This window comes from Melanotaenia boesemani, chromosome 13 (genome assembly GCF_017639745.1).
Source record: "Melanotaenia boesemani isolate fMelBoe1 chromosome 13, fMelBoe1.pri, whole genome shotgun sequence".
Taxonomy (NCBI): Eukaryota; Metazoa; Chordata; class Actinopteri; order Atheriniformes; family Melanotaeniidae; genus Melanotaenia; species Melanotaenia boesemani.
Window position 1 is genome coordinate 11177699 of NC_055694.1, and position 27070 is coordinate 11204768.

The window sequence follows — 27070 nt, forward strand, 5'->3', positions numbered from 1 at the left end:
GTAGAGCAGACATCTTGTAACCCGAGGGTTGTCAGTTTGATCCTCGGCCAAGTCGAGTTCATGTCGAGGTGTCCTTGGGCAAGACACCGAACCCCTAATTGCTCCTGATGGGTTGTGGTTGAGCGCCTTGGATGGCAGCTTCCGCCATGTGAATGTGATGTATAATGTAAAGCGCTTTGGGTATCGTTGCAGGTACAGTAAAGCACTATATAAATACAGACCATTTACCATTTAGGTGTAGGCATCTGTGTGGGTTAATAGTGTGCAATCAATCCACAAAGTAACTTGAATATTACAGCACTTTATATATGAAAGCATTCTTCAATAGTTTCTTAAATGCACAACAGCACCTTGATTTTTCCCCTGTGCCTTGTAATAATTTCTTGTATAGACTGTTGAACATCTGTTATATGAAGTGCAACATGCAAATGTTATATTTTTGCTCAAATAAAGTCCAAAAAGAAACATTGACTGGGTTTGCATTTTTTTATATAGTATTACAAAGAACTGAAAGATATTCCCAGAGCAACTTGTTCACTTGAAATGCAGAAAAAAATTAAATAAAGAGGCTATTAAAGCATTTAAAACACCAATCGGGCATCACTATGTACACTAATGTACACTAGAGGGCACTGATTCATCATACAGAACACAAGGATAGGAAACAAGGGTTCTGGTTTGCTATATCAATGATAATCAGGCAACAGACCACACATGTTCATTAATAATGACAAATTGGTTGAATAAGTAAAGTTAATAGAATAAAGTTAAAAGCTGCTTATTCAGCTGCTCTAGAAAGACTGATCTGCAGAATGGATGCATTCAAAACACACCTGTAATTAATAATCTTGTAGAACTATGGCCCAATTAAAGATGTGGAGAGGAGTGAGAGCACAGGAGATTTGCCACACTATTTTTTTCTTTTGCCTCTGTCTTTCCTGCAAAGAGCAGCAGATGAGAGACTGGAGTCTGGGAGAAGAATGAGAGACGAGGAGGTGCTAAAGCAGTCTGCAAATGCCACCATGAGAGATTGTTGAGTTTGAATTGGCATCCACATTCCCACAAAAGAGCTAATAAAAAAAATCTTCCCTCATAAGAGCTAAAATTCCTTCTTAATCATCAACATTCTCTGATCTTTCACCCCGCAAGAGTCGCTTTGTTTAACATCAAAGCTGGGGATGGAGCCAGAACAGCAGGCACCAAAGATATACATCATATATATATATATATATATATATATATATATATATATATATATATATATATATATATATATATATATACACTCAGATCAACTCTGAGTGAGGCTGTGTGTATCATCAATCTGACTTGTTTCCACGGTTACCAGGGATAGTTATGGAGGAGGAAAAGGCTAAAAATGAAGAAGTTGCTTTGTCATCTGAAAACTGCTATGTCACAGTCATATTGCAGAAATATTTTCATACACACATGAATATTTTTGTGGTATTTAGATGAAAATGATATAAAACAGGCTCAAACACCTTTTATAATCTTCTTTTGGAGATACTAAAGTGTATAAAACGAGCACTAACTTAGGCTCTAATTGTGGTTTCGGTGACATAGCTGAAACACAGTCTAATTAAGGCTTCTGTTTTAATAAGCAGTTGTGTTGGGGTCTGAGCTGTGTTGACTCTGACTCACCAAACACTGCCAGTGCAAGGAGCCACAGACACAGTCCATCTTTGCTCACTGCAGAGACATTCATGGCAAATCAAACATTGTTATAATTAAATTTTGGGCACAAAGCCTGCTGGACGGATCTATCAGCAGAGGTGGGTCAGGACCTATCAAACCTGAGCCGTGTGGAAAATGACATGTCACACTGCTCAAGCATCATCAGTACAATAAAAAAATCAACCTCTGTTCAGTTCTGTGTGTGAGCCCGAGCGTACATGTCTGGTCGGTGTTTGGGGTCACTGTAGGACAGCAGAGGAAACAGACAGTGTGAGGTCACATGAGCCTGATGCTGTTGTCTCCACTTTCCTGTTTGTCCACCAGTAACAAATGCACCAGACCTGTTTGCCACCACTGCTTTTTCTTTCAGGTTCTCTGTGTTCTCACTGGGCCTGCAGCAGAGCAGGACAATGATTTTCTAGTAAATGAACAGTGGCTGGAATTTTTTTTTTTTTCCCTGGTAGAAACTTCTGTGACAGCCTGGAGAGGTCACCTTGTGTTTTTGGGTCAGGTAGGGGATTATGAGGGCCAGGTTAGAAGAGGACAAACATGCTGACTACATGAAGGTCTTTAGGAGCAAACTGTACTATGAGATAGAAAGAAAAAAGTTTTTAAACAGAATAAAAAAAAAAGAGCAGAAGAAGAGAGATAATATATGTGTGGTATGCAAAGGTCAAGAGCCAGCCCTTATTTTGTTATATATGGCCAGAAAATGAAAATATGTGCAGCGATTTATCAAAATGTGCAAGAAATAATGGAACTTTACTATATACAGTAAAAATAAATAAATAAGTTAAAAGAAACTTAAAAGTCATCATTTGCTGTGACAACCTTTTTTCTTCAAAACACTCTGAACCCTGTTAGACAAGCTTTCTTGTAATTTCTGAGTAGTCTTGAGGAATAATTCTCCAGGCTTCTTGAAGGACATTTTAAAGCCTTTCTTTAGATGTTGTCTGCACATGATCCCACACTGCTTTAATGATGTTGAGGTCTGAGCTCTGGGAAGGGTTCTTCATCTGCTGCAGCTGATTTTGAGGCCAGTCCTTAGGTCCCCCTGTAGTAAATTGAACCATAAAGAACAGTGAGTCACTGAATGATGTGATGAGTATGACAATGATGCATATAAACTGTTAGTCTTCATAGTCAACTGATGTTAACTCATTTAAACAACTGCTGCTAATTTTTGTTTTGTTGATCATTTTTAACCAAATGTTCAAAACAGCAAAATGAGGAAATATCTTCTAGAAAAATAACATTCAGTCCCTCCACTAGGGTACCACATCAATGCCAATATGTGAGTAGTAATATATCAGAATACCTGTGTATGTTCTAGGTCAGTTGATACGGTTTGGTCTGTGAACTCCAAAGGCTGTGATGAAGACATTGGCCACCACTATGATAAAAACCAGGCTTATGGTCAAGTTTTCCATCAAGTTTAGCCTCCAGTGTTTTTGCTCATCATTCACATTCCATTGCACTGTGGACAAAGTCAGGAAACACAATTTCACAACAAACAAACTTGCACTCAACAAATGTCTAATCAGTAGCTATCTAATTTATTTTGGGATTAAACCCAATTCATTGTGTTTTACTGTCAACCACACACACACACACACACACACACACACACACACACACACACACACACATATAGTAAATAATTATAAAATAATATCGTAAGTAATTCTGGGCTGCACAGAGATGTGGTGGTTAGCATCACTCCTTTACAGCAACAGCCCTTCGGTGTGGAGTCTGCATGTTCTTCGTGTGCATGCCTGGGTTCTCTCCAGGTGCTGCAGCTTGTTTTTTTCCATTTTGTTTGTGATTTATGTTTTAAATACATATTTTAAATGTGCTGCAAGGTGTAAATTTAAGGGAGTTTGCAAAAAAAACAAACAAAAAAAAAACAAAAAATATAGAAACACATAAACAGAGCAAAATGTGACACTATTACACACAATTGTGTTAATTGTTAATATTGTAAATACAATAAGGTCCCACAGACAAAAAAAATAAGCATCCGCTGTTTGCTTTGTTCAAAGCAGCCAGAACAATATTAAGGATGAATGAAAACTGATTGTGGGAAGCTTGTATTACCTTGATTACACAGCTTCATTTCATGTGAGCTTTTTAAAGAACATGATCGTAACAAATGGACATCAAAACAACTAAGTGACACCGTGACAATGACATAACAATGTTGTCATCTTCATTATCGCAGGGACTGGCCTATGAATAACACTCAGATTAATATACATTCCTGGAAGGGAGTATGTGTAACAGTACAGAATGTGCGTGTGTGTTCACATGTGTATTTGTAGACGATTACCCAAGGACAAACGTTGCAGGAACCCTGCCTGGCTGTGTGTATGCCTGAACTGTCTGGGTGGGGGCTGGAGTGGGGTTGTGGGAGCGGTATGTAGGCCACTCACATCACGCACCACTGGCTCTATTAGATGGAGCTACATCCACGTTTAAGAGAGGGGGGAGGATGAGGGGATGGAGGGCAGCGGGGTTCACAACAATCAAAGAAAGTGAAGGAAGAGGGATAAAAAGTGTGACAGAGATGGGGTTGTGATATTCTGGTGTGGGCAAGGGGGGTGGGAGACTGTTGGGAGTGGATAAACGAAAGGTGAAAAAGGCACTGAATGCTGATGACTCTTGCGTGTTTACCAACTTTCTATGATGATCAAAAACATGCAAATAGAATTATTAGCCTGAGTATAATAATGATAAATTGCACCTCTTTTGTGTTAAGAAAAATCTATCAAAACATTAATTTGGTTCTGCACTAAAATACTTTTTTACGATTAAGTTCTAGACTATTACATTCACAGATGCAGAGGGGAGGGACTTGTAGTGTTTTTTCAGATGTGGATAACAACTATAGGCCTCCATGTATTTACTCATCCTGATTTAGCTGAGGTGATTCAGCCTGACCTGACTAAAGTTCACCAACCTGTTGTCCACCCTGTCAAAAAAAAAAAGAAAAGAAGAAAAAGAAAAAACGAGAGCTTAATCTGTGCTGCTACTCATCCTCATTTTCCTAGCTGTGTGACTGTTAACAGCTGAAAACCTTAAAATCTCTGGACGAATGAATAGATGCCAGTCTTATATTTATTTATTTGTAAATTCTGTGGAGTCCAACACATTCAATGACACATATTGACATGTTTTAACACGTACAATCCAGAGAATTGAAGCCGCTTCCCTCCATTGACTCCCATACGTGCTGACAAACTAAAACCTTGTGAACCCTGACCTTGTTACCATGGTTACAGCAAGAGTCCAGTTGGTAATGGGTTGTTTTTCAGTAGATGGTTTGTGAGGCTGATTCATTGTCGGGCAAGAGCTGGCAAACAGTAGGCATCAAGCTCACTGAGGGGCAGGGTGAAGGGGATTAAATATAAATGTAGTGAGATGTAAATGAAGCAAAAGACACATCTGAAGAACTAAGATTGTGTTCATTTTCTCACCTGTGAAGATAAGCAGGACCCCAACTGTGATCTGCAGACAGAGAGAGATGCTGATTAGGGTGACAGTGGGGGTGTAAAAGGAGATGTTTGGTCCCTGATCCAGCATGGCCTTTAATTGAGAGGCATTGGCCATCAGCAGAGCCACATCCAGCATGCTCTCAGCTGCACTCTTCTTATTGGCATAGTGGTTCATGTTCAGAGGGGCTGGTCCACTGGGCTGAGCATCTGGATGGGTGGCCTGGGGAGAGAAGAATGTAACTGGCACAGAAAAAAATATTTATGGCATGAAGATAATGCCTGGAAATAAACAAAAAAGCATACTCTGTGCTATTTTTTCCCCTTTCTTTCTCCCAGCTAACCAAAGCAGAATGTTGATGAGACTAGCAGTAATTTTGTGCTTCCTGTGCACTGATGGTGAGGATCTGTTTGCCATTCTGAGATAATTAGCACAAGCAGCCATTAATGAGGAGTGACCCTTGAAAGGATAACGTTAGAGCTGCAAAAATAATCCTGAACAAGACAGCATGTGCAGTTTGTGTCAAGTGTTTCAAATGATCACATTCAGTTCATGAATTTTCAGATGTTATTGTGACCTTTGGGCATATTGCACCCGTCAACCTGGGCTGCACTCAACTCTTCCACAATTTGTTGACTTTACAAATCAAAGTGGTGATGACTGACTGTCCGCCGCCTGTAATCATGCTGTAGTATGAAGTGACGTGGTGACCCTTCAGTCACATCCCAGTTTCTTCATGAGGAGTTACAGAGTTAGCTGCAGATCTGGACCTAAAAAGACCCAGAACTCTTTTTATGATGGAGTTCACTTATTTATTAATATTTTATTTTTGCTATATATTAAGCAGGCAGGAAAATGTGGGAAATGCAGATAATTTATTACGTTGCTACTCCATTTAGAATATCATATACTCTCTATGAATGATCAGTAAGTACTGGAAAAGGAGATTTAAGAAAATCTTTTGCACTGAATTGATTCTTGTGTGGGTGACTATTATCTAACACATGATTAGCTTATTTTTGTGTGAGTGTATGTGTGTATGTGTGTGTGTCCACTCTATCCCAGTGGACTCTGAACTGTAATGGAGTAAATCATGCACTGGGAGCAGCTGGTGCTGGAGAAAGAGTTTGCTTGTTGATGAATAAGAAATCTCTCCCTTCTGAAACAATGAAGATACATTTTCATTTGGATCAATTCTGCTGAATGAACATTCACTCAGCTACTGTTCAGTGATGCCTGGCTCACACCCAAGCACTGCCACTGAAAACTGAATAGTGTCAAGGCCAAAGCCCTAAGATTAACACTTTCTTTGAAAATACAATAATCAACAGCCTTGTCCGTAGCACCAAAACCATCCTTTTTTTCTCACAACATGACCCTGCAGCTGTACAGAACATAGTTTGTCAGAGATTAAACAACCCACTGAGTTGGTAAGAGCTGTCTTCCCCCTGCAGCAACGACAAAGACAAGAAAAGAGAAAAGAGGAGCTGCACCCTCTAATTTGCCACAGAACAGGCTACAGTTGAATTACAGTGTCTTTAGGATATTCACAACAATCAGCTGGCATGGGTTAAATTGATGTTTGAGGGGAAGTACAAGCTGAGCGGAGGGTGTGGTTGTTGGGGTTAGAGAAAAACTGGAGCTATGCTGCAGCAATTATGATGATGCATTTTATTTCAGTACCAGACAAGCCATGCTTAATTCTCTTAATAAGCAATAGCTTTTTAGGACATGGATTATATGTGTGACTAGCCAAGTTCTTCATCTGGCAGTGTACAGTTTATTTTAGAGTTTATAATCTGACTTCATGGTTTAGGCATCCGGAAAATATCCAACAAACCTGGCTTCCTCCAAAATGCCTAATGCTACGACTCATCACATCTCTTTAAAACATGTTTCTCTACATACCAGCAGTGCAGCACGGTGTAGCGTAGCGACCTTGTGACTGTGATTTGGGACAAATGCCACAAATAAAACTCTGTCATGACGTGTTGGGTTCAGCCATTCTGCTCTCAAACCCTGACATAGACTTTTCAAAGGCAGCGCTTTATCCCTGAGTCAACAGACTACAGTGAGATAATGCTTGTTGTGAGATCACAGGTTGGAAATATGGAGTCACTGTGTCTAGAAACACAGCAGCTGATTTTTTTAATCACCCATCAATATAACAACCTTCTCATGTGGATTCAGGGTTGAGACTTCAGGTTTATCAAATCAGTCAGGCCAAGTTTTTTTCTACTATCAACTAATATCACATAACTAAGCTAAGCAAACAAAAACTTAAAAGATACCGAGTCAAGCGTTCGTCATTTTTTATCAAAAAAACATTTGCATATTTGTATTAATTCCTGTTCCCAGAGAAACAAATGCTTATTGGCCAGCGAGCTAATCCAAAACCACTGTTATGTAAAACAAAAGACAGGCTCTTGTTAAGTTGATTGCTCTGTTGTGGATCTAAGTTTCAACGCTTTCTGTGATGAATTATTCATGCTGCATTTCTTATCAAAATCAGGCACAGGGGAGGACACATCGAAGGAAGGGATGGCGAGGGAGATGAACGTAAGGGAGGAGTCCAGTGAGAGATAAAAAAGTTATTTGAATGAGTTTGAACTCTCAGCTGTGCCTCACCATGGAATAACAGATGGATTCATGTAATAATATTTAACATGTCCTGCTTTCTGTAGATTCAGATCAGATGTCACTAATGTTGCCAAGGCTGTGCATGAGAAAGAAAGATAGAAAGAATAGGGTTGGGATTTTTAAAGAACATTCAAAAGGAAAACTGAAGAGATAATCACATTAAAGTAGATAAGTTAATTTAGGCTGCTACTTTACAATCACATAATAACTCACCTACTCCACAGATAGTAGCATTGCACAGTAGTGTGAATGTTGGAGCCTCTAACTCCTTGAGATTAAACCCTTGCCTTAAATGTAATAAAATCAACATTCAGGGGCCACACAAAGTTTTGTCTGACTTCCCAGGAGAAGAATTGAAGTCATTCAACTAGCTCACCTAATCCTACACCCTTCCCCTTTTCCCACGTTGTCACACAGATTATGGCACCTTTAGCTAAATACCCCAATGTCAGTTAAAGAAAGACAATGCTGCAGCTATTGCTTTGTACCACTAAGCTCTGTCTCTGACATGCAGAAGGCTTTTTGCGGCAATAATGTGAAGCACTTAAGACATTCCAGGATTCTGCATTTATCATTTCGTTAATTGAGCTAGTTGTTGAAAGACCAAATTAACTCTGTAACTGGATGAATGGGTCTTTCTCTTCCTTTCCCCCCCTTCCCTCATAAGCACTTCTTTGCTTTCCATCCATCATGTTGCATCAGCAGCCCTCTCTTCTCACTCACCTCAAACTCTGGCCATCCTCCAGATGAAGATCGATCCAACTGTAAATCTAATTTCCATGATTCTCTGTAGAGCTTTTAGTTTTACAGCCTTACACGGAGCAAAGCAAACATGCCTGTTTCAGAATGTGGTCCATCCAGCGATGGCACTTAGAGAATTAAACACATTTTTGCTCTACAGAAAATTACGCTGCAAAATATAACTTGGAGAAAAAAAGAGACAAAATCACAATAATGTGCTGTCTCTGCACTCGGATCTTACACATAATCTTCCTGATGTAAGATTTCAGAGTAAAAAACAGAACCATATATTAAAAGGCTGTGGAAGGTCTGCAGATAAGATCCCCATTCCACAAAACAACCATGGATTGATTCCTCTCTTATCGATTCATGCTGGTTGGAGACACATTGTAAATGAGATCAATCTACCATTTTATCGAGCGGAAGGGTATTACATTTTGTATCTGTTGGCTGAGCTCTGACAGTCACACGGAAGTACCTCTGGCAGCCAGGGTCTCCCTTCCTCCTCCTTACCGATCCAACCACACACATCCAATAACTACACACATATACATATAATATTAAATGGTGCTATTAAGACTTTGACTGTGGAGATGGCACAGTGAGGTTCATTCCCTTATATTCCCTTGATCTGGCTTTGAACTACTGTATATTGTTCTTATTTGTCAAATGGAAACTTTAATTACCACAAAAACCATTGGCCTGAGCATTATGTTATCCTGCAGCCCACTAGTTCTGGTATGACGCAGGATGACATTATATAAAAGTAAGACTGCATGAGTGTGTATGTGTGTTTTATGTGTGCATTCCAGCTAGTGAAGTGGAAACAAAAGAGGGCATTCTTTATTTATAAGGTCACTTAGGTGCCATCAATACTTCACTTCTCAGATGGACCAGAATGTCATCTGACGCAGCATGGCTGCAGCAGACATGAAGATCCCTATTTTATTGTTTTTGTGGTTTTTGATTTGTTTCTGTGTGGATATGAAATTGTTCAGTATCACTTCTGTGCTTTTATCTCCATATAACCACCCTTTTATATGAATAATGTGGAGTATGAGAGAATGATTAAAAAAATGTCGTGACTTAACAAAAACTGTAAGTAGTGGATAGTTTAAGTTTAATATAATCGGCTAATATTAAACAATGACTTTGACAAAATACTGGTAACAGAACGCAAACTAACTCCACCCAAAAATGCAACATTAATAGCTTACTCTTACTGTAAAAACATTGACTGTATCACTACTCCTTTGAATTGGCTATAATTAGCTATATTTCCCAGCTGCTGATTCATGCATCTAAGACCTTATTTAGCACAGTTTTTTGGTTTATGTATCTATATCTCTCATGCATTATTATATTTACCTGTTGTTCATTGTTTATCTGTTAGGAAGAAACAAGATTGGCAAATATTTGTTTGTCAGAAATGTATTATCCTTCATTTTGCAGTTGTGCGCTGTGCAACTAAAACTAAACACTTTAAGCAAATCATGGCAGTATTTGGCACTACTTTTTGGCTCTAGTGAAAATAAAACACTTCAAATCTCTTACCTCGGCCACACTCGCCCTGTTGCTGGTGCTGTTGTTTATCATTTTCCCATGAGTAAGCTGCAGCACCTCCTCAGCTGCAGGCTGCAACTATGAGAAAGCAGAACCACAAGGCGGCCCGGGGAAGAGGAACCCGATGACCTGCACATTTATATATATTTAACAGCAACAGCCGCACGTGTCCTATAATGGTGACACAACGTCGGTGATTTATTTATTTATTATTATTATTATTTATTTATATTTTTACAGTAAGCTGGCTCTGCAATGGGATAATGTAAGGTTTTCACGAGGCAGAGTCGTTTGCTTTGCAATTTTACTTTAACTGCCTCTCACCTGCTCAGTCTTTGTCTTTTTCATGCGAAATATGTGTCAATCTCTCTGTTGGACGGTGCAACAATATGATGAGTCGGCTCTCTGTGGTGTCCCAGCGCGCCGTGTGATTGGACGGGCCCTTCAGTCGTTACCAGGGGCGTGGAGCCGAGCAAACTGAATGGGAAACACATTTGAGTGCCTCACCGGCATACCAACCTAATGGAGAGAGACGATGACAAGCGACAACAGCTGTCCATGTAAGTTAATTGCCGAGAAGACCTCAGGGAAAGTAAAAATTTCCATCTATTCAAGCGACCCTTGTGGTGTCTGACTACACGCCTTGCACCCAGCAGCCACGAAGAAGAAGAAGAAGCAGTGGAGGGACGTGCGTTGGGGTCTGCAAAGAAAGAGGGATGCGAAGACTTGTTAGAGATAAATACAACATATTTGTTATTTTTTATATTTTTTCCTCCGTTAATATGGGGTCTGTTTTTAGTTAGCAAAACCAGAGCTGAAGCTGAGGCTGAATTTGTTTGCGGTGGCTGTAGTTGCTCCTCTGCGAGGAAATGGGGATAATATTCGAATAGGGCGTTTTTTAAAGTCCAGCTTTTTGTCGTTGACAGTCGGCTAACGTTAGCAAGAATTTTTCAGTTCTGGACCTGACAGGATCGCCCCTGCTGTGTATCGCTAGCGTGAGTTTAGCCTGGGTGGTTTTGTTCAATTGTCTGTTCTTTAAGAACAAGGTAAGTCGAGTCTCATTTATGTTTGGTGTAACTGTTATTTTGGGGTTTTATCAGCATTGTATACTTAGTGTCATTTATCGCTAGCAAACATTAGTATGTTTAAACTTAAGTTGTGTCGCCACAACCAGCTTGCTAGTTTCTCGTTCACCTGAACGACGATGGCTTCTGCAAACAATATATTGATTATTTTCAACTCATGGGCTTGTCCTTTCATCATCCCGCTTTTATTCAGACCAACTAACTTTGTCTCTGCAATTATTAGAGTACTTAACAACAGCAGATGCATACAGCTATGCTTTGACGCATTAGAAATCGTTGGATTTTTGTTTGACTAACTGGCTACGCTTCTTTTGCAGCTCTTATATCTGATGAAATCTCGCCCATGTCATCCATCCCTGTGCTGATAAAGGCCTCTGCTGGCAAACTGCGTCACCGGGTGGGCGCTGCAGGTATTCATCCATAAATCTGTATTTGGCAAGTGAAGCCATGGCACGAATGACCTGGAAACCAAAGTGACTGAACTTTTGAATCACCATGGAGCCGGAGGCTAATTCAGATTCCGGGGCCCACCAAGAGCCCAATTATACATCTGTACCCAATTCTCAATGTGAACTGGCCATTGGTGATGGACATGTTAATCTTGTGGACTCTGTAGTGCGAGGTGGAAGTGACCCCAGTGCATACCCTTCCTCCAGTTATCAGAGGAATCAGAGATTCATCCGGAGAAGCCTGTGGTTTTCAGATACAGATGAGCAGGCCCTTGAAACGCCTGAAAGTGAAAACAGGAGTAAAATCCTAAATATAAACTTGCGAACAATAGTGGACAGGACACGAGGAACTAGTTCTGGGATCCAAGAGAGTTCCAGCACTGAAAGTCAAGGTGGACATAAAGACAGTACAACAGAGAGTGCCAGTACTGATGAGGACAAGGAAAGGGGTGGAAATGCGCTGAATGTTACTTGCAGTGATGGTGGTAAAGTTGCCATTAAGGCTGCGAGTGAGGAGACTGAAGAGGAGGCGGAGATGAAAGCAGTCTCTACATCTCCCGGAGGAAGGTTCCTTAAGTTTGACATCGAGCTGGGGAGAGGGTCCTTTAAAACAGTCTACAAAGGCCTGGATACTGAGACCTGGGTGGAGGTTGCCTGGTGTGAGCTACAGGTAATTAAACTGTGTACCACATTCATAAGCATTTTGTATCACAGTGAACAAAGCAGCTCTATCGGTTCTATAAATTCCTAAAAAAGTTATTTTTGTAAATATTAATAATGTTATTGAAAAGTAAGGACATGCAAGCTGTTTTTTGTAAGTGTATAACTAATTTCACATTCTTAAGTTCTCCAATAAATACTCATAAACTGAGTGTTTATCAACGAAAGACAACACATCAAAAAATCGAATGGGTTTACTCTACTTTTAAATAGTTTACACAGGAAAAGTGATTAATGTGAATGCATTCGTCACCATTGACATACAGTAATCTACAGTTTCGCAAATGTACATGAAAAATCTGGTTTCTTGCATTATACAGACGGGGAAATCACAAGCCTAAGACTGTGCAAAGGTATTAACTAATTATTTCCGTCCTTTGGAGACTGCAGCAGGGATTATCTCTCTCTCTCCCTCCCTTTGTCTCCCAGGAGGCTTAATGGAGACTGTAGTAAGCATGACTGACCCCTTCAAGAAAGTAAACCAGTATTGCATGTTATCTTTCCACGAAATGCAGTTGTTAAGGATTGATTTTCAGTAGTTATGTTTCACCAACCTTGATGTTCTATGTAACAATTTGGTCAGCTGACAGCTGTAATGGCACTCAGCAGTTATTTGACTGGACAGTGCAGAAGTACATGTGCACTCTCTCCCAGTAGTTTGTCTGTAAAATCATGAGTGGTGCTACTCCCTGCATCCCGCCCTCTGTGCAACAGGAGGTAGAGAGACAGGAAGCAGCTGAAATGTGCTGTAGCCTGCTGGGAATCGTGTGGCTGTCAGTGGCCTCTATACTTTGCCTGGGGAACTGACGGCATACAGCATCAGTAACTTGTAAGACTAAAGAATGCAAATTGTTGCACTGAAAACAACTAAACTTGTTATGTATAAATGCAGCATTGCAAAAGAGTGATGTATATCATGACTGGAAAGGTCATGATTTAAAGAAACCTGACTTGTGACTCAAAGAGGACAGTTGCTCAGTAGACAGTAGAACATGTAAATGAAAGCAATTTACTGTATTTTATATTTCCTTAAGGACATTAGATAGTGTGTGACCACCTAGCTATAAATAATGTAACCAACTTGTCACATTTTATACTTAACTGCTTGATTATTGGTATTTTAGTTCATATCAGCCATTTCACATGGTCATTAGAATAATTTTTATTTATGTGTAGCTCTTGTATAATAGCACCAGCTGTTTACGTGGGTGCTTAACCTTTAAAATTAAGTTGTTTTTAAATAAGCAGCTATTGGTGTTTATCATTTGAGATGCTAAGCTAAGAACCATTAGTGTTGTGGGTAATTCTTTTTTAAATGAAAGGGTGATTTCAATTTTGTTACAAAAAGGTGTGCTACAAGAAATAATGTAATATAAAGAAAAAAACATTTTTATCACATTAATTTGTATGATCATCAACTTAAATGTTTAAATCTGTTTGTCATCTCTCATATTCAGTGTAAATTTTAGTTAAGTTTAATTGTCTTAAATTAGAAAATCATAGTGTAGAGCTCATCAGTTTTGGTCATTTGCTCTTTAGTCCACTTTGCTAAATAGATTTGACCTCTTCATTGAGAGTTTTTTTTATTTATTTACCTAATGCCAAAATCACTTACTCATAGGCGCTTCTGATTCATTAATCTTTTGTATGTTTAAACTATGATGATCTTGATGGTCTTCTAGATTTTCTAAAATTTGCTTATTGCCATTCAGTAAGATTTATAGCAGGGTAGGGTTATTTAATTCAGTCCTACAAGGCCTGCAATCCTGCAGGTTTTCATGTTTTCCTTCTCCAACACACCTGGCTCAAATGGATCCAAAAAGCATATGAAGTTCTGCACAATGACTCATTAATTTGAGTCTGGCATGTTGGAGCAGGAAAACATAGAAAACCTGCAGGACTGCAGCCCTCGTGGGACCGAATTGAATAAGCCCTGATTTATAGCAATGTATTTAGATGAGAATTATTTTTTTTTTAAACTATAGAGAAAATAAGTTGGAATTTTATCCCCCCAACATCTCGCTACACCCCTCCTCTTCTGCATCTCTGTTGTTTCTTGTTGCCCCTTTCTCTTGCTTGTTTTTCTGATATTCTGATTACTATTGTAAATACACATAATTAGGAGTTTCTGAAAAGGTCTGCTAGACCACCACAACAGGGCTGTGTCTACCTCGGTTCTAGAAGAGGGTAGAAATAGGAGCTTGACCAACATAGACCCTACTTTGTTTGTCTAAATAGGGTATTAGTGTCAAGTTGTTTCAGACTGTATTTAAAGCTGTTTATTGTGCAAGTGGGTACATTGAACTACTCTTAAATCTGTGTAGCTATAAGAAGATTGTCCAGCATGCTGCAGCACAGTAAATGAATTGCTATATTTTAATGAGAGATGTAATGTAAAAAGAGTTGTTCCAGCTGTATTTATCAGGATGCTTTGTGTTGTCTGTCTCCCTGCTATCGGAGGAAAAACACTTAGTGTTATTTTAAGTCACCATTCGGGCTGGTTGTTTGAGCCAGAAACAACCCACGCTGGCTACAATCTCTCTTGATCTTGGAGACATTCAACAGCATTTTCAAGCACAGGTATCAACAAATCTAGGAGGTCATCCAAGAGGACTTCATTCCTGTTCTGCATGTTTACCCTCAGGTTTTGCATGCAGATAATACTAGTTTAGCACTGTCCAGAAAACTGTTGAAAAATGGGTCACAGATGAGTTATCTGTGGTAGATTGGGAGATGTGGCATTGGACCCTGTAATTTTTCCAACTGTTTTCCATCCTTCTCATGGTCACATGACTTTACTGCCTAGAAATCTTAACCTAGTCTCAATTTTTTTTTCCCCTCTCCTTCTCTCTCTTTCAAACTCTATCCCTCCTTCTATGCTCATCTCCCCCACATCTCTGTTTCTGTGCCAGACTTCTGGCATAACACAGATGGCCCTGGCTCAGGCAATGATGTTAATCTGAGAGAGATGCCAGATTTTTTCATTGTTGTAAAGAAACACTTCTTGTGTTTCTGGTTGATTGTCTTCTTTTTCTGTGTTTAATCATGGCCATTTTTATTTTAAACTTTAGAAACCTGTTGTTTCTGCTAGCTGTAACTCTAAATAGACTTTTTTTTTATCTTGATATTGAATGCTGTGTGCACTTTTGCAGGCACTTTTCCTCTGAGTCTTTGCATACTTCGCTGTGGTATTTGGCAGTGAGCTTGTTGTTCTGTAGATTAAATCTGGTTTTATATGTGAATACAGAGCTAGCTGTACTTGATGTTTGTCTTTTCTGAAGATTGTGGTGCTCTCAAGCAAACCCACCTGATGACCTTAAGTCACTAGGTCAACATCTTGATTCCAAACAATGAATTCTGCTGTAGTCATAGATTAAATTGAGCCATGTTATTTGATTCTAAAGGGCTTTAATTAAAATCTGTTGTACTAACACCTACAACCTCTCCATGGCTGCTCACATAGAAAAAGGTAAAACAAAGTTGGGATACCAAAATGGTTCATTGGTTCCAGCCCGACTCAGTGACTGTAGCTATTATTGCCATCTCAGTGTCCCCATCATCAGGTGTGCCTGAGTTCCTGTGTCACCCTGCCAGCTAAAGAGCCTCAGGAAAGAGGGACAAACCGGTTGCCTTAGTGGAAAGTGGTTAGGTAATTAAAATCTAGGGCTAATACAGGTCAACTTTAATTCTTTTTTGTGCAGGCTGGGAAAAAAAAACTGTCACCTGTACATTTTTAAGACAGAAAGGAAAAAGTAATGTCAGTAACTAGCTGTGTATTTCAACCCCAAAAATGTTTCCATAGTAAAAATTTAGTTTATTGAAAATGCATCTTTCATAGGGAAAATGACTTGACTGATTATTTTACATGATTGTTGTCCCACATTGTCTTAAATAGAAAGATGAAAAGACATCCATGTTTTAAAATCTGATAACCCCTTAAGCTGGAGTCAGAATGTAGACATGGAGATGGACAATCGCATGAAAAGATATGACCAGTACAGTAGAATTTTGAACCATAATCTAAGTCAGTTCTCCCACCACATTTGGTTGGTAGATCACATGATTACTTTTATATACTGTAGATTGTATTCTTAATTGTCTTCTCACAGTTTCTGATTTATATATCTGTGGCTTTACCCAGGGTTTGAATTACAGGGGAGCTAAAAATTGGCTACTTCGAATCACATTTAATTTTCCCATAATGATCCGGATGTGTTTTTTAAAGGCTAGCATTAATTTGTCGGTGTTGTGTGTTTTAATCATTAAATTAATTGAATTCTCCAAATGATGCAGGTGATCCATTCTGTTTGCTTCAGCACAGTGGAGATCAGCATTGTTTTTATGCTACAAGCATCCATACAACAACCACCTGATATGCTTCTTTTTCTGGTTGTTAAAGTGGCTCTGTTATGTTCATTTCAGGCTAATTTATTTTACCATGTTAGTCCACAAGGGCAGGAATCAATCCAGCATAATTCACAAACCCCTTTATACTGATCCTCTCCATAGGCCCTCAGATCAGCCTCGGTCAGAAACTCAGCAACCCTGTTACACTCGGCTCTGCTAGGGGCAAAGGGGTGTCAACATTAAAGACCGCTTCATCTACTTCATCTACTGCTGTCTAGCGTTGTTTCCTTTGGGGAATTTGAACAAATGTAGCTTTCCCTTACAAGAAATGCTTCTTTGGCTGTGTGACATGTTGACACTGAAAACTTTGTGGTGTCCACCATGGTGTCTTCCGCCCCACACTGAGCAGTGAAGATGGGTGTGCCTTCTCATGAATGTGCACAATCTGTAGAAGATGACCAATAACGGAGACCACCCCTCCCCTCCCAGGATGTGACTGAAATATCAAAGTTGAAAAAAACTCTCTAAAGCCTGTTTTCAGTGCCATGGAAACTGAGAGATACACTGTCAAACTCAAACATGCGTTTGTGTGATTAAAAATGGCTCCGCTCACTTGTCTGAAAATGCAAGGTGAATCCTGTCCCTGTAAACACTAGCTAAAGCCTTTTGGTGACGTATTTGCGCACTCGGGTCCTGTTCACGTCCACAAACGACATGACAAAACAACAAAAGTGGAACTCTGTGTTCTGTTTGTGCAACTGAATCTTTCAAAGTTGTTTTGGTCTCTTAAAGCAAAGCCTGCTTTTTTTGTGTAACATTTATGCTGTCGGCACAATCTTGCAACCCCCTGAAATTATCCGCAGTTTGAAAAGGGCTGCGCTAGATAACCAATACGCCTCTGTACAAGTGGTTGTAATGTGATCTGGCCTGATGAGGATGTTGTTGCAAAGTTTAACCACCCATAACAGGCCTGGCATTCACACTACATCATTTCCAGTCCTATTTGCATTTTCAGTCTGCATGGCAACTTTAAAAAAAAAAATAAAAAAAAAAAAGGGGGGGGGGGGGGGGGATCTGGGGTTTTTCATGGAAAGGTTTTTGTGTAGACATGGTCTCAGCTGATGTGCTGTTCCACGTTTACATTACTGTTTGGATCAAACATTTTTTAGCATAGAATACCATAAATATTTTTGTAGTTTGCCCACTGACCTTGTGCCCTCCTCTTTTTGCCTTAAATATCACAGTGGTCATACATTTATTAAAGGTGACACATGCTAAACCAAAAGTTAATATCTTGAGGCTAAAAAGGTAACTTGTTTTACCTGAACATTTGACAGATGGCTACAGCACCATCTTTACCGATCTTACCTGGATTCAGGAGCAACTTCCAGTAACACTTTACAGTAGAACATTTGGCCAAGTGGCCATTGACCTTCCTGTTCCATCGCCTTGCTGTAAAAGGTGTCAGCATTGCTCATTAGGAGTAATCCCTTTTGGAAAATTAAGAGGTTTTTTTTTTTTTTTTTTTTTATGAACAAACCTGGAATTTTTTGTATCCTGTTCAGGCCTCCAGCTTAGTGTTTGTGGGGTGAAAACAAAGGCTACTTTTAATACTTTCTACTTGACCTCTGAGTCATTGAGCTGTTTATGTAATGAGTGCTTTGCTTCCATAACATGTCCGAATTTTTTTTATTACATTTTGTGGAATGGATGTTTATATGAATCATGTTCAGTAAGATTGTAAATCTTTAGGTGTTTAAATTTAAAATAATTCTGTTAGTAGTACAAAGGCGCATTGATTTCAAGAACTATTCAAGTTCACTGTGTGTAAAGATAGAAGCTTAAAAGAGGTATAAAAGCCCTTAGAAAATAGAACCAGAAGCAAAGTGTTAAAAATCCATATAACACACTCTTTTTTTATTTTTAAACAAACATAACATTCCCCTTTTTACCATGTCCTTAATGTATGCCACATTTTACAGAAGTGAATTTTTTTAACCATTCAGAGGGCCTACATTTTAGACACTATCACCTCGTGCTTGTATTGTCAAAAAAAAAGCTGAAAACCTAATGCAAACAATGTTAATGTACATTATAAGTGATCCACTAAATTATATATATATATATATATATATATATATATATATATATATATATATATATATATATATATATATATATATATATATATATATATATATATATATATATATATATATATAAATAAACCAGTAAATTGCCATTTAAAACACAAATTTGCAGGATTGTTCTTATCCATTTCTATTTATGGGGTAAGATATGGTAATTGGAAATCATATGACATACTTGAGCGACAGCAGCGTCTTTGCATGCAAGGTGAGCTCAGTGCTATGGGTGCGTGGTTCATGCACCACTCGCTGTATTCTTTGTACTGAACAGTGGCTGTTGCCACTGAGTAAACTGACACTGCTACACTTCAAGAATGGCATGAAAACGAGTTCTACAAGAAGCTCATCATTCACACACTACCATTTTAACACAAGCTGAACTTATGTTATAATTAAAATGGTATTAGGTTTTTATACATTTGCAATAATTTGTATCTTTTTGGCTACAGTGAGTCATATAAATCCCTAATGAGACGATGCTGCTTGCACACACTCCCGTCCACTTGTGCAGCATACAACAGGTTTTAAAATAAGGAGGTACACAACTTGCCAAGTGACACCAAAGTGTCTGGTGAACTGGTTATCACATTTTTGTTATGCATTAACTAAACTCCCGCTCCAGGGACATAAGGTGGTTGTTTGCATCTACTCTGTAGTCTGAAGTCCTGGGAAGATTTAGTCTGCTGACTTGCTGCTGCAGGTCTGTCTGAGGTGCATGTCTGAGCCACAGTAATAAAAGAAACTGCAGTTGCACAAATTGGCAATGAGGCACCTTCCTACTGGATAATGCTGAGGTGTGGATGTTGGGAGAACAAACTCTGATTTGCTTTTTTTGTTTTAAAAATTTAAACTAACTGGCCTCATTCATTTTTAAGCTTGCTTAATCACCACCAGATTGTGCCTATACACTCTCTCCTCAGCTGATTAAACGGTACCTGTACCGTTTACACGGCAGCTCAATTCCGATTTTTTTGCCTATATGTGACTCATATTGAAATTTTGACGACAGTCTGAAAGGTGCAAATCCGATTTTTAAATCCAACCCAGGCCACTTTCGTATGTGGTATCTGATCTGTGGGGAAGCGACCTCAGTCTTAATGGTCATGTCGCATTCCACCCAACTTTGATGTCACAGAAGTCAGACAAATGGTACAATCCTTCTGTTTCACCACATTTACTGTGTTGTCTTTTCCTTTTTTTATTATAAGTGAGAACGACGACAACACAACACTATCACTTTAAAAATATGAAAACATTAAGCAAAGTAATACAATGAAGGGAGGGGCGTGGTGTTAAAGTGCAGGCTGCTCCACAAAAAGCCATTGTTAACATTTTTTATGATTGTATTGTAGCCTTCAGTAGCCATTGTAATAACTACTTTCTGGTACATGTAAATCACATGGGTTATGGTCATTTCCTACAGAAATCTTGAAATAATTATTGCCCATTCAACACATGGGTGCATTTTATTTGTAGACCTATTTTAGTAAACGTACCACAACATTTAAGAAAGATGTATTTAAATACTCCATACAGAAACACAACTGCTTGTGTTTGTCTGTGTGGTGTTTGGTCTGTGTTGGGGTATTGTGGTGAATCAAGGCTGTCTCTCAGTTTCTCTTCTCCCACACTGCAGTGTTGGGGGGGGGTTGGCAGAAGAGAGGTTGGCCAGGCCACACAGTTCAAGTCAGGACATTTCTGCTCAGTACACTACTCTTTTATGCTTTATCTCGGCTACGCCCTTTTATTAGTCTTCTAAAAAATCAGCCTGACCACCCTCACGAGGTCCACGCTGATTTCATAAGGGTTCAAGCATTTTTACATGGACCTTGAGAATTTGTGAATATTTGTTTCAGTTTAAGAGTAGATGGGTAAAACTGCTGCTGTGGGTATTATAGCACCACAGCTATTTGTGGTTTTTATTAGCTACCCTATTATTTTTACAATGGGTCTGAGTGTGTTTGTTACCGTTAAGCATGGATGTTTGATGTCTATGGATGAGTGTGTGCTTTGGATGTCGCCACCAGCTGTCCTGCTTCATGTTCGACTGAACAGACGGGCTAATACTACAGCCTAAATGCTTTAAAAATATATGAATAAAAATAACTCCATATAAGGCTGAAAACACAATGCACTGCTTGTGTTGATGTTAGAATACATGTTGAAGTTCATTTAAAGCACATTTTAAAGCACATTTACAACAACCTTGGTTGCTCAAAGTGCCGAACAATAAAACATGAAGAACAATAAAGTAAATAAAACCATTAAAAGACAACAATATCAAACTCGGCTATGTTTAAAGGCTTGTGCGAAGAAATGTGTTTGCGCAAGGCTTTAAAATCAGAAAGTTACTGAGCAGAGGCAGACCGTTCCACAATTTTGGGGGCAGACACCAACAATGCTCTTTTACTTATGTAAAGGTTTCTGGAATAGGAATAGGGAACCTCCAGGAGCATCTTGATGGAAGATTTCATAGCTCTGACTGGAACGTGGTGATTACCTAACTCAGACAAATATGAAGGGGCCATGCCATTTAATGCTTTAAAAACAAGTAATAAAAATTGGAACTGGATCCTAAAACTGACAGAGTGCCAATGTAAATCAGCAATGGTGGGGGCGATGTGATCGCATCATCTCCTCCCAGTCAGCACACGAGCAGCTGATGAAGAGTTGATGAAGAGACGACTGGCCAAGACCACAGTAAAGGGAATTACAATAGTCCAATCAGGTCATAATCAGCAAAGAACTGCTTTCTCAAGGTCATTTCTTGGCAGGTAGGGCTTAACCTTACCAAGCATTCTCAAGTAGAAAATGACACTTTTGACCACTGAGCCAAGATGCTTATCAAGTTTAAAAGTGCTATTAATAATCACCCCAAGACTTTTAACTCGTGGACTGCCAAAGGAAGTCACTGGCCCCAAAACGCTAACGTCCGGTAGCGACGAGTAGTTTCCATTAAATGACTTCGGTTTTCTTTTTGTTCAGATTTTCAGAATTTTTGTACATGCATAAGATGTATTTTAATGCCAGTTTTTTTTTAAACTGTTTTATTTGCTAAGTCATTAATCTTACTCAAAACAGCTAATTCCCAAAACTGGCCCAAGTTGCATGACTTGACATATCCAGATAAGCTTAGAAAAAATAAGTAACATATCTTCTATTTAAATCACAGACTACAAAGAAATCGTGATGTCCTTAAAAATCTAGTTTTTTGTGATTCATTTACAATTTATTCTCCTTACTGCTACAGCAGCAGAATAATGTAGTCATTTTCAGTCTGTGTTGAAAGTTTCTGACGTGCATTGTTTCTCAAAGATTTTCCTTATTTTTTTCTCTTGTTTTCTTGGCTCAGTTCTTTCCTACCCAATAAGTGAAGAAGTTATTTGGTCCTACTGTCTGTTAAAACCCATTTTCCATGTCTTATAATCTTGGATGGTATTACTATGATTTTTGGCTTCATCTTTACCAATCACTGAAGTACATTTTTCCTCCCCCTAAAGCTTTTCAGACACTTCACCTGTATTTTTTTTAGATTTGACACTCTGCCATCCCTGAGTGCAGCTTGGGAATGCAGTGGCTATATGACAGAGCTGTAATACAGGAACAGATAGAATAGCAACTGAGACAGCTGCTGGTCAAACCCTCCTGCAGTATTGACCAAAGGGACACAATTCATCCTTTGCCGACATGCTGGCTCATGGCTCACCCTGCACCAGCTTTTGTGACTGCAGTAGAAGCACAGCAAAATACATCTGGTGCATGATGTGGCCTAGTGAATTATCATCCCTCCAACCTGGCAAGGAGGGTCATTACCCATGAATCCAGAAATCCTCATTGTTAACCTGTCTAAAGCTGAGTAAGGCATAGCTGCAGGAGTGATGTTCTGTAGCACTCTGACCTCCAGTAAATGGATCAATAAAGCATCACTTTGTGTGTGTGTGTGTGTGTGTGTGAATGAACCTGAGCTTTTCATTGCAGAGTTCTACTCAGGCCATTTTTCTCAGTGTTTTCTGAGTATTTCGGTTTATGCATTAGTGTGGTGTTAGTTTATATTGTAAATACTGTACATCCAAAGGGGAAATATTTTCTTAATCTTCTTAACCTAACACAGTGCGTACACGAAGTGTACTTCTTTATTTAATAGTAGAAATTGTTGACAAGTTTGAGCACAAATCTCTTTCACACTTTTGTTACCAAATCCAAATTTTACTAAGCTGCTCCTCGTTAACAAAGGATCAATGAAGGTCGAGGTCATTAGTGAAAGCAGAAAATTATGTTTAGGAACACAAAATTGTGGAGAAGGACCAATCCTACTGAGCTTGTAGCTTAGCTGACCCAGCTAGAATTGCTTCATAAACTTGTTGAACTGATCCCTTTTGGTTCCTTGAATGTGGATCTCACTAGTTCACTGATCTGTTTATGTATTGGAGGAGAAAAAAACAAAAAAGTCTGAGGTGTGTTCTTCAGGGCCTCTGTGAGGGTAGGGAGCAATCCAACTTTTTAGCTTGATCAAATTTACGTTTTCAGTCGATTATTAGGTCTCTCCTTTCAAAAACAGGGAAGAAAAAAATTAAATCCTTAAAGCTTCAAAGAATAAACCCAATTTCTTTTGTATTAGTGTGCCTTTGGCTCCTTGTACATCACTTTAGTAGCACTTTTGTATGTATTTGTATTTTTCATTTCCACATCTTATCTGGATTGTGAGGGCTGCAGTTGCCCAGACATAGAAGGGGTCTCTCCTGGCTACTTTCTTCTGCTCTCCTGGGAAGAAATGAGGTTTTCCCAAGCCAGGTGGGAAACTATATTCAGTCTAACTAGTTCTGGATCTACCTAGTTCCGTTTTCCCAGTTGGACAAGCAGTTTGCCTGTTTTTTTTTATGTAGAGCTACAACATTTAAATTCCATCCTTAAACATATGATGGGCTAGTCCGATACAATTAGCTAGTCTTTTAAGGAGGATGCCATCAGGAAGGATATTGAAGGAGGATGCAGGGATATGTGACAATATGCAAAATGTTTTATTCTTTGTATGTCTGGGTCATCTGTTTGGCCCACTGTACATTGTGGGCCTGCTACTTTATGACTAATTAAGATCAAATTTTTGCTATTTTCCATTAATTTAAAACAGGAATTGTAGAAGGGGGAAAAAAAGCTCTGTCTCACGTCTGCTCATCAATATAAACTTTTCTTGACAAAAAACAAACCACATTGGCTTTTGCAGAATAAAGATGATGGATCACTGTTTGTACTGGATGCTTTTTTCTGTTTTAGGGTAGAATTTAGCCAGTCATTGCTCAGTCATTAATCAGTTATTACTTACTGTTGGCAACAATGAAGCTAATTCTGCTTCAGTCTGTCATCCTATTTTTCTTTTAAACTCTTTCCAGAAGTTAAGTTCAATTTTACAATTTGATGTTTATTGTTGATGTCTTACTAGTACACTGTTTTTCGTCACTTTCTCTCTTGTCTTGAGTGTGTCTCCCTGTGTTTGCTTTCCTTTCCACCAAAAACTTTATTTGTAATGGAAACAAACGGTTTGCTGGGCTGGAGACCAAAAGGTATGAACTGTGTTGTCTCAGCCCACGGGCACTTCAGAGCCGTTTCAGGTTTGGGAATGCACATAATTAAGATCGGTGTGAGCAAGAAACACATAGTTTTAAGGCTCACAAACTTTTCTAGTGTTTGTTTACTTTTTAAGCTACATTAAACTGTTTCTTTATCTTAGAAGTTATATTTACAAATTAAAAATGTCCAGATTTGAGTCAGTGCTTCACAGAATACTTGCTCGGTAGTCTGCTTTAATGGGATTTTTAAGCAACTGGAGTGATACCATCTGTCTGATACCATCTAATGTGCATGCTGTGCATTCCATAGGATAGATAGCGTCATGACATGTGACGAGAGTCACAGCTCACAGTTTTGCAGTTACATCATCTATTATCCTGAAAGGTTCCCAGGACAAATATTTTAATCTGTTACCTAGTCCCTCGGCTGCTTTCATGGGTCCACTGTTGCGTCTCAATCTGTGTTGCTGTATGAGCTACCAGGGCAGTGGCTCTAATAGAGCTAAGCACACAGATGTAGTGGGTGGCAGCAGTGTGGAGCATAGCTTTAAGGATTGCTTCCTGCTAATGTTCCAATCCATTTTTCTGTCCTTACTGCTCAGTATGTTTTGTGTTTTTTTGTTTGTTTGTTTAACCTTGCCTGGGCAGCTACACACTGGTGTTGTAAGCTGAGCCTTTTTCTTCAGCATCTGTACAGCACAGGCTTAAGGAGAATATTTGCACACTAACTGTTAAAGGAATGTTTTACGACTTTCTTTGAATCATAAATTAAACACAGAGTTGCATGTTTAAAGGGTGCACATGCCTTGATGTAACTGTGATATTTTTACATGATTTGTCTTGCTTTTTGGTAACGGAAATCATCTTCTGATGTGTCATAGGTTGCTTATGAATCTGTGCATGTTTATTTGGTCATTCAGTAAACCTCTCTAAGCCTACAGGACATGTGGCTTTTGAATAATGGAGAAGCCCTGATGTCTGTTAAGAGGGGCACAGAAATGAGAGAGCAAATGGAAAGGCGTGATAACAGTGTGGCTGGGACTTTGGGGGGGGGGCTCTTGACTTGGAAGGGTTATTAAAGGCAGCATATTGCTGAAAGATGAGCACACAGATGATGACTGCAGACAGGGGACCAAGAAAGCAAAAGGTGCATTGTCTAAAAGGAGCGCTGCAGTGCTCACTGCTTAAAATGCTTTAAGCATTCCTTTTTTTTATCCTTCATCCTTCAGTGTTGGTCCTTTTTAAAAGATTTTTCAGATGGACATCAGACTGTTATTTCTATGCAAGAAAAGAGCTATTGAGGATAGCCCAGCCCACCTTAGAACCCAGCTCTCCTCCATTTCTCAGCTAGTCTCTGTAGAAAGAGTTCTCTGCAGAACTGAATTATTCATGGGACTTCAGAAGAGTGCAGTGAAAATCCCCACCCCCCACACACTTGCACACAAACCTGATATGCCACATTCTCACACACTCGGTACTCGTTATCACATCACTCTACTAATCAACAAATTGTATCAAAGCACATTTAGCTTCACTCTTAATTTTCAGGTTATTGTGGCGGATTTTTAATTTTGCTGTTTGCATCTGAGAAGGAGTTGACTCTGGTCGAATAATTGAATAGATTAGATCTCGAGAGGAGGTGTTCGTTGTGTTCCACAACCAGTGTCATCAGTCTTTTGGTGGGGTAGGGTCTTATATATTTGTGTCTGGTAAGCAAGGTGTTAATTTATTTTAATTTATTTTTTTTTTGTTTCTACATAAAAAAAACTATATGGAGCATCTCACAAAGCACTGTGCTGCCAGGGTAAGGTCAGTCTTGTAGAAAATTGCATTGAGAGGTAGAGATTACTGAAGATGCTTTTGCATTTGTGGGGAATGAATGGTGTTGAATGAGGGAGTGGTTGATGTGAGGGGTGCAGAAAAAAAGGATGGGTTGCAGATGTGGGGGAGGGGAGAAAGAAGCGAAAGGTAGTGGCTGAGAGTGAACATGCATATGAACGAGATTGGGGCGAAAAAAGGTGAAAGAGATCAATGACATAACTGTAAGCTTCTGCATGTTGTGGGTGTGGCTATGTTTTTGTCAAGGTTCATTCTCCCTTAAGTCTTTTTGGTTTGCCACCCCTGTCTGTCTGCACATCCAAGCAATGGGATCTGATTTCACTGTACCACACAAAATGTGTATTCTAAATATCACGAACATAAAAATACAGATTTCAAAAGATTTTTTTTTTCTGTCTCTAATCAGAATTTTTTTCCCAGCCCCCAGCAATGCCAGCCTATAAATACTTCTTTAATTAAAACAAATGTATATCAGAGGCATTTACTGTTGCGGAACTGATAATTTCTTTTGCATTTTTCATCTTCTCTAGGATCGCAAACTGTCCAAAGTGGAACGTCAGCGCTTTAAAGAGGAGGCAGAAATGTTGAAAGGTCTTCAACATCCCAACATTGTTCGTTTCTATGACTTCTGGGAATCAACTCTTAAAGGAAAGAAGTGCATTGTTTTGGTAACGGAACTCATGACATCAGGAACCCTGAAAACGTAAATATTCATGAAGACTTGGTTATGATGAACTTGCAAGTTCATTTGTATTTTGCACCTCCTTTGATGTAACACATCTCTCTTT

At 39.1% G+C, this 27070-nt stretch overlaps 2 protein-coding genes across 9 annotated transcripts in view; one reads left to right on the forward strand and one right to left on the reverse strand.

Moving 5' to 3' along the window:
- Window positions 1-1311: 1311 nt before the first annotated feature.
- LOC121652404 (ninjurin-1-like) lies at window positions 1312-10349 on the reverse strand. 6 transcript variants are annotated; one of them, XM_042005182.1, is made up of 5 exons: window positions 10123-10349; window positions 5172-5409; window positions 4655-4666; window positions 3014-3172; window positions 1312-2749 (listed from the first exon to the last, which is right to left on the reverse strand). In XM_042005182.1, exons 1-4 carry the CDS (start codon window positions 10162-10164, stop codon window positions 3030-3032), a joined length of 435 nt encoding a protein of 144 aa, XP_041861116.1. In that variant the 5' UTR covers window positions 10165-10349; the 3' UTR covers window positions 1312-2749; window positions 3014-3029. The 6 variants fall into 6 exon arrangements, with proteins under 6 accessions (XP_041861116.1, XP_041861118.1, XP_041861119.1 ...); XM_042005184.1 differs by having other exon boundaries at window positions 5172-5429; window positions 10123-10167; XM_042005185.1 differs by lacking the exon at window positions 10123-10349 and adding an exon at window positions 9003-9030.
- Window positions 10350-10462: 113 nt separating this feature from the next.
- The window catches only part of LOC121651135 (serine/threonine-protein kinase WNK2-like), a 46443-nt gene continuing 29835 nt past the window's right edge, over window positions 10463-27070 (forward strand). For all 3 annotated transcript variants that reach the window (XM_042003050.1, XM_042003051.1, XM_042003053.1), the window contains exons 1-3: window positions 10463-11177; window positions 11534-12335; window positions 26813-26985. In XM_042003050.1, coding sequence (XP_041858984.1) covers window positions 11712-12335; window positions 26813-26985 — 797 coding nt within the window. In that variant the 5' untranslated portion in view covers window positions 10463-11177; window positions 11534-11711. The remainder of the gene's footprint in view (window positions 11178-11533; window positions 12336-26812; window positions 26986-27070) is intronic.

Bases quoted from the DNA above. Each gene is read 5' to 3' on its own strand.
- LOC121652404 (XM_042005182.1), bottom strand. From the start codon at position 10,164: ATGATAAACAACAGCACCAGCAACAGGGCGAGTGTGGCCGAG. The intron at 5,410-10,122 runs GTAAGAGATTTG...TTCTCTCCCCAG, and splicing joins ACAGGGCGAGTGTGGCCGAG to GCCACCCATCCAGATGCTCA.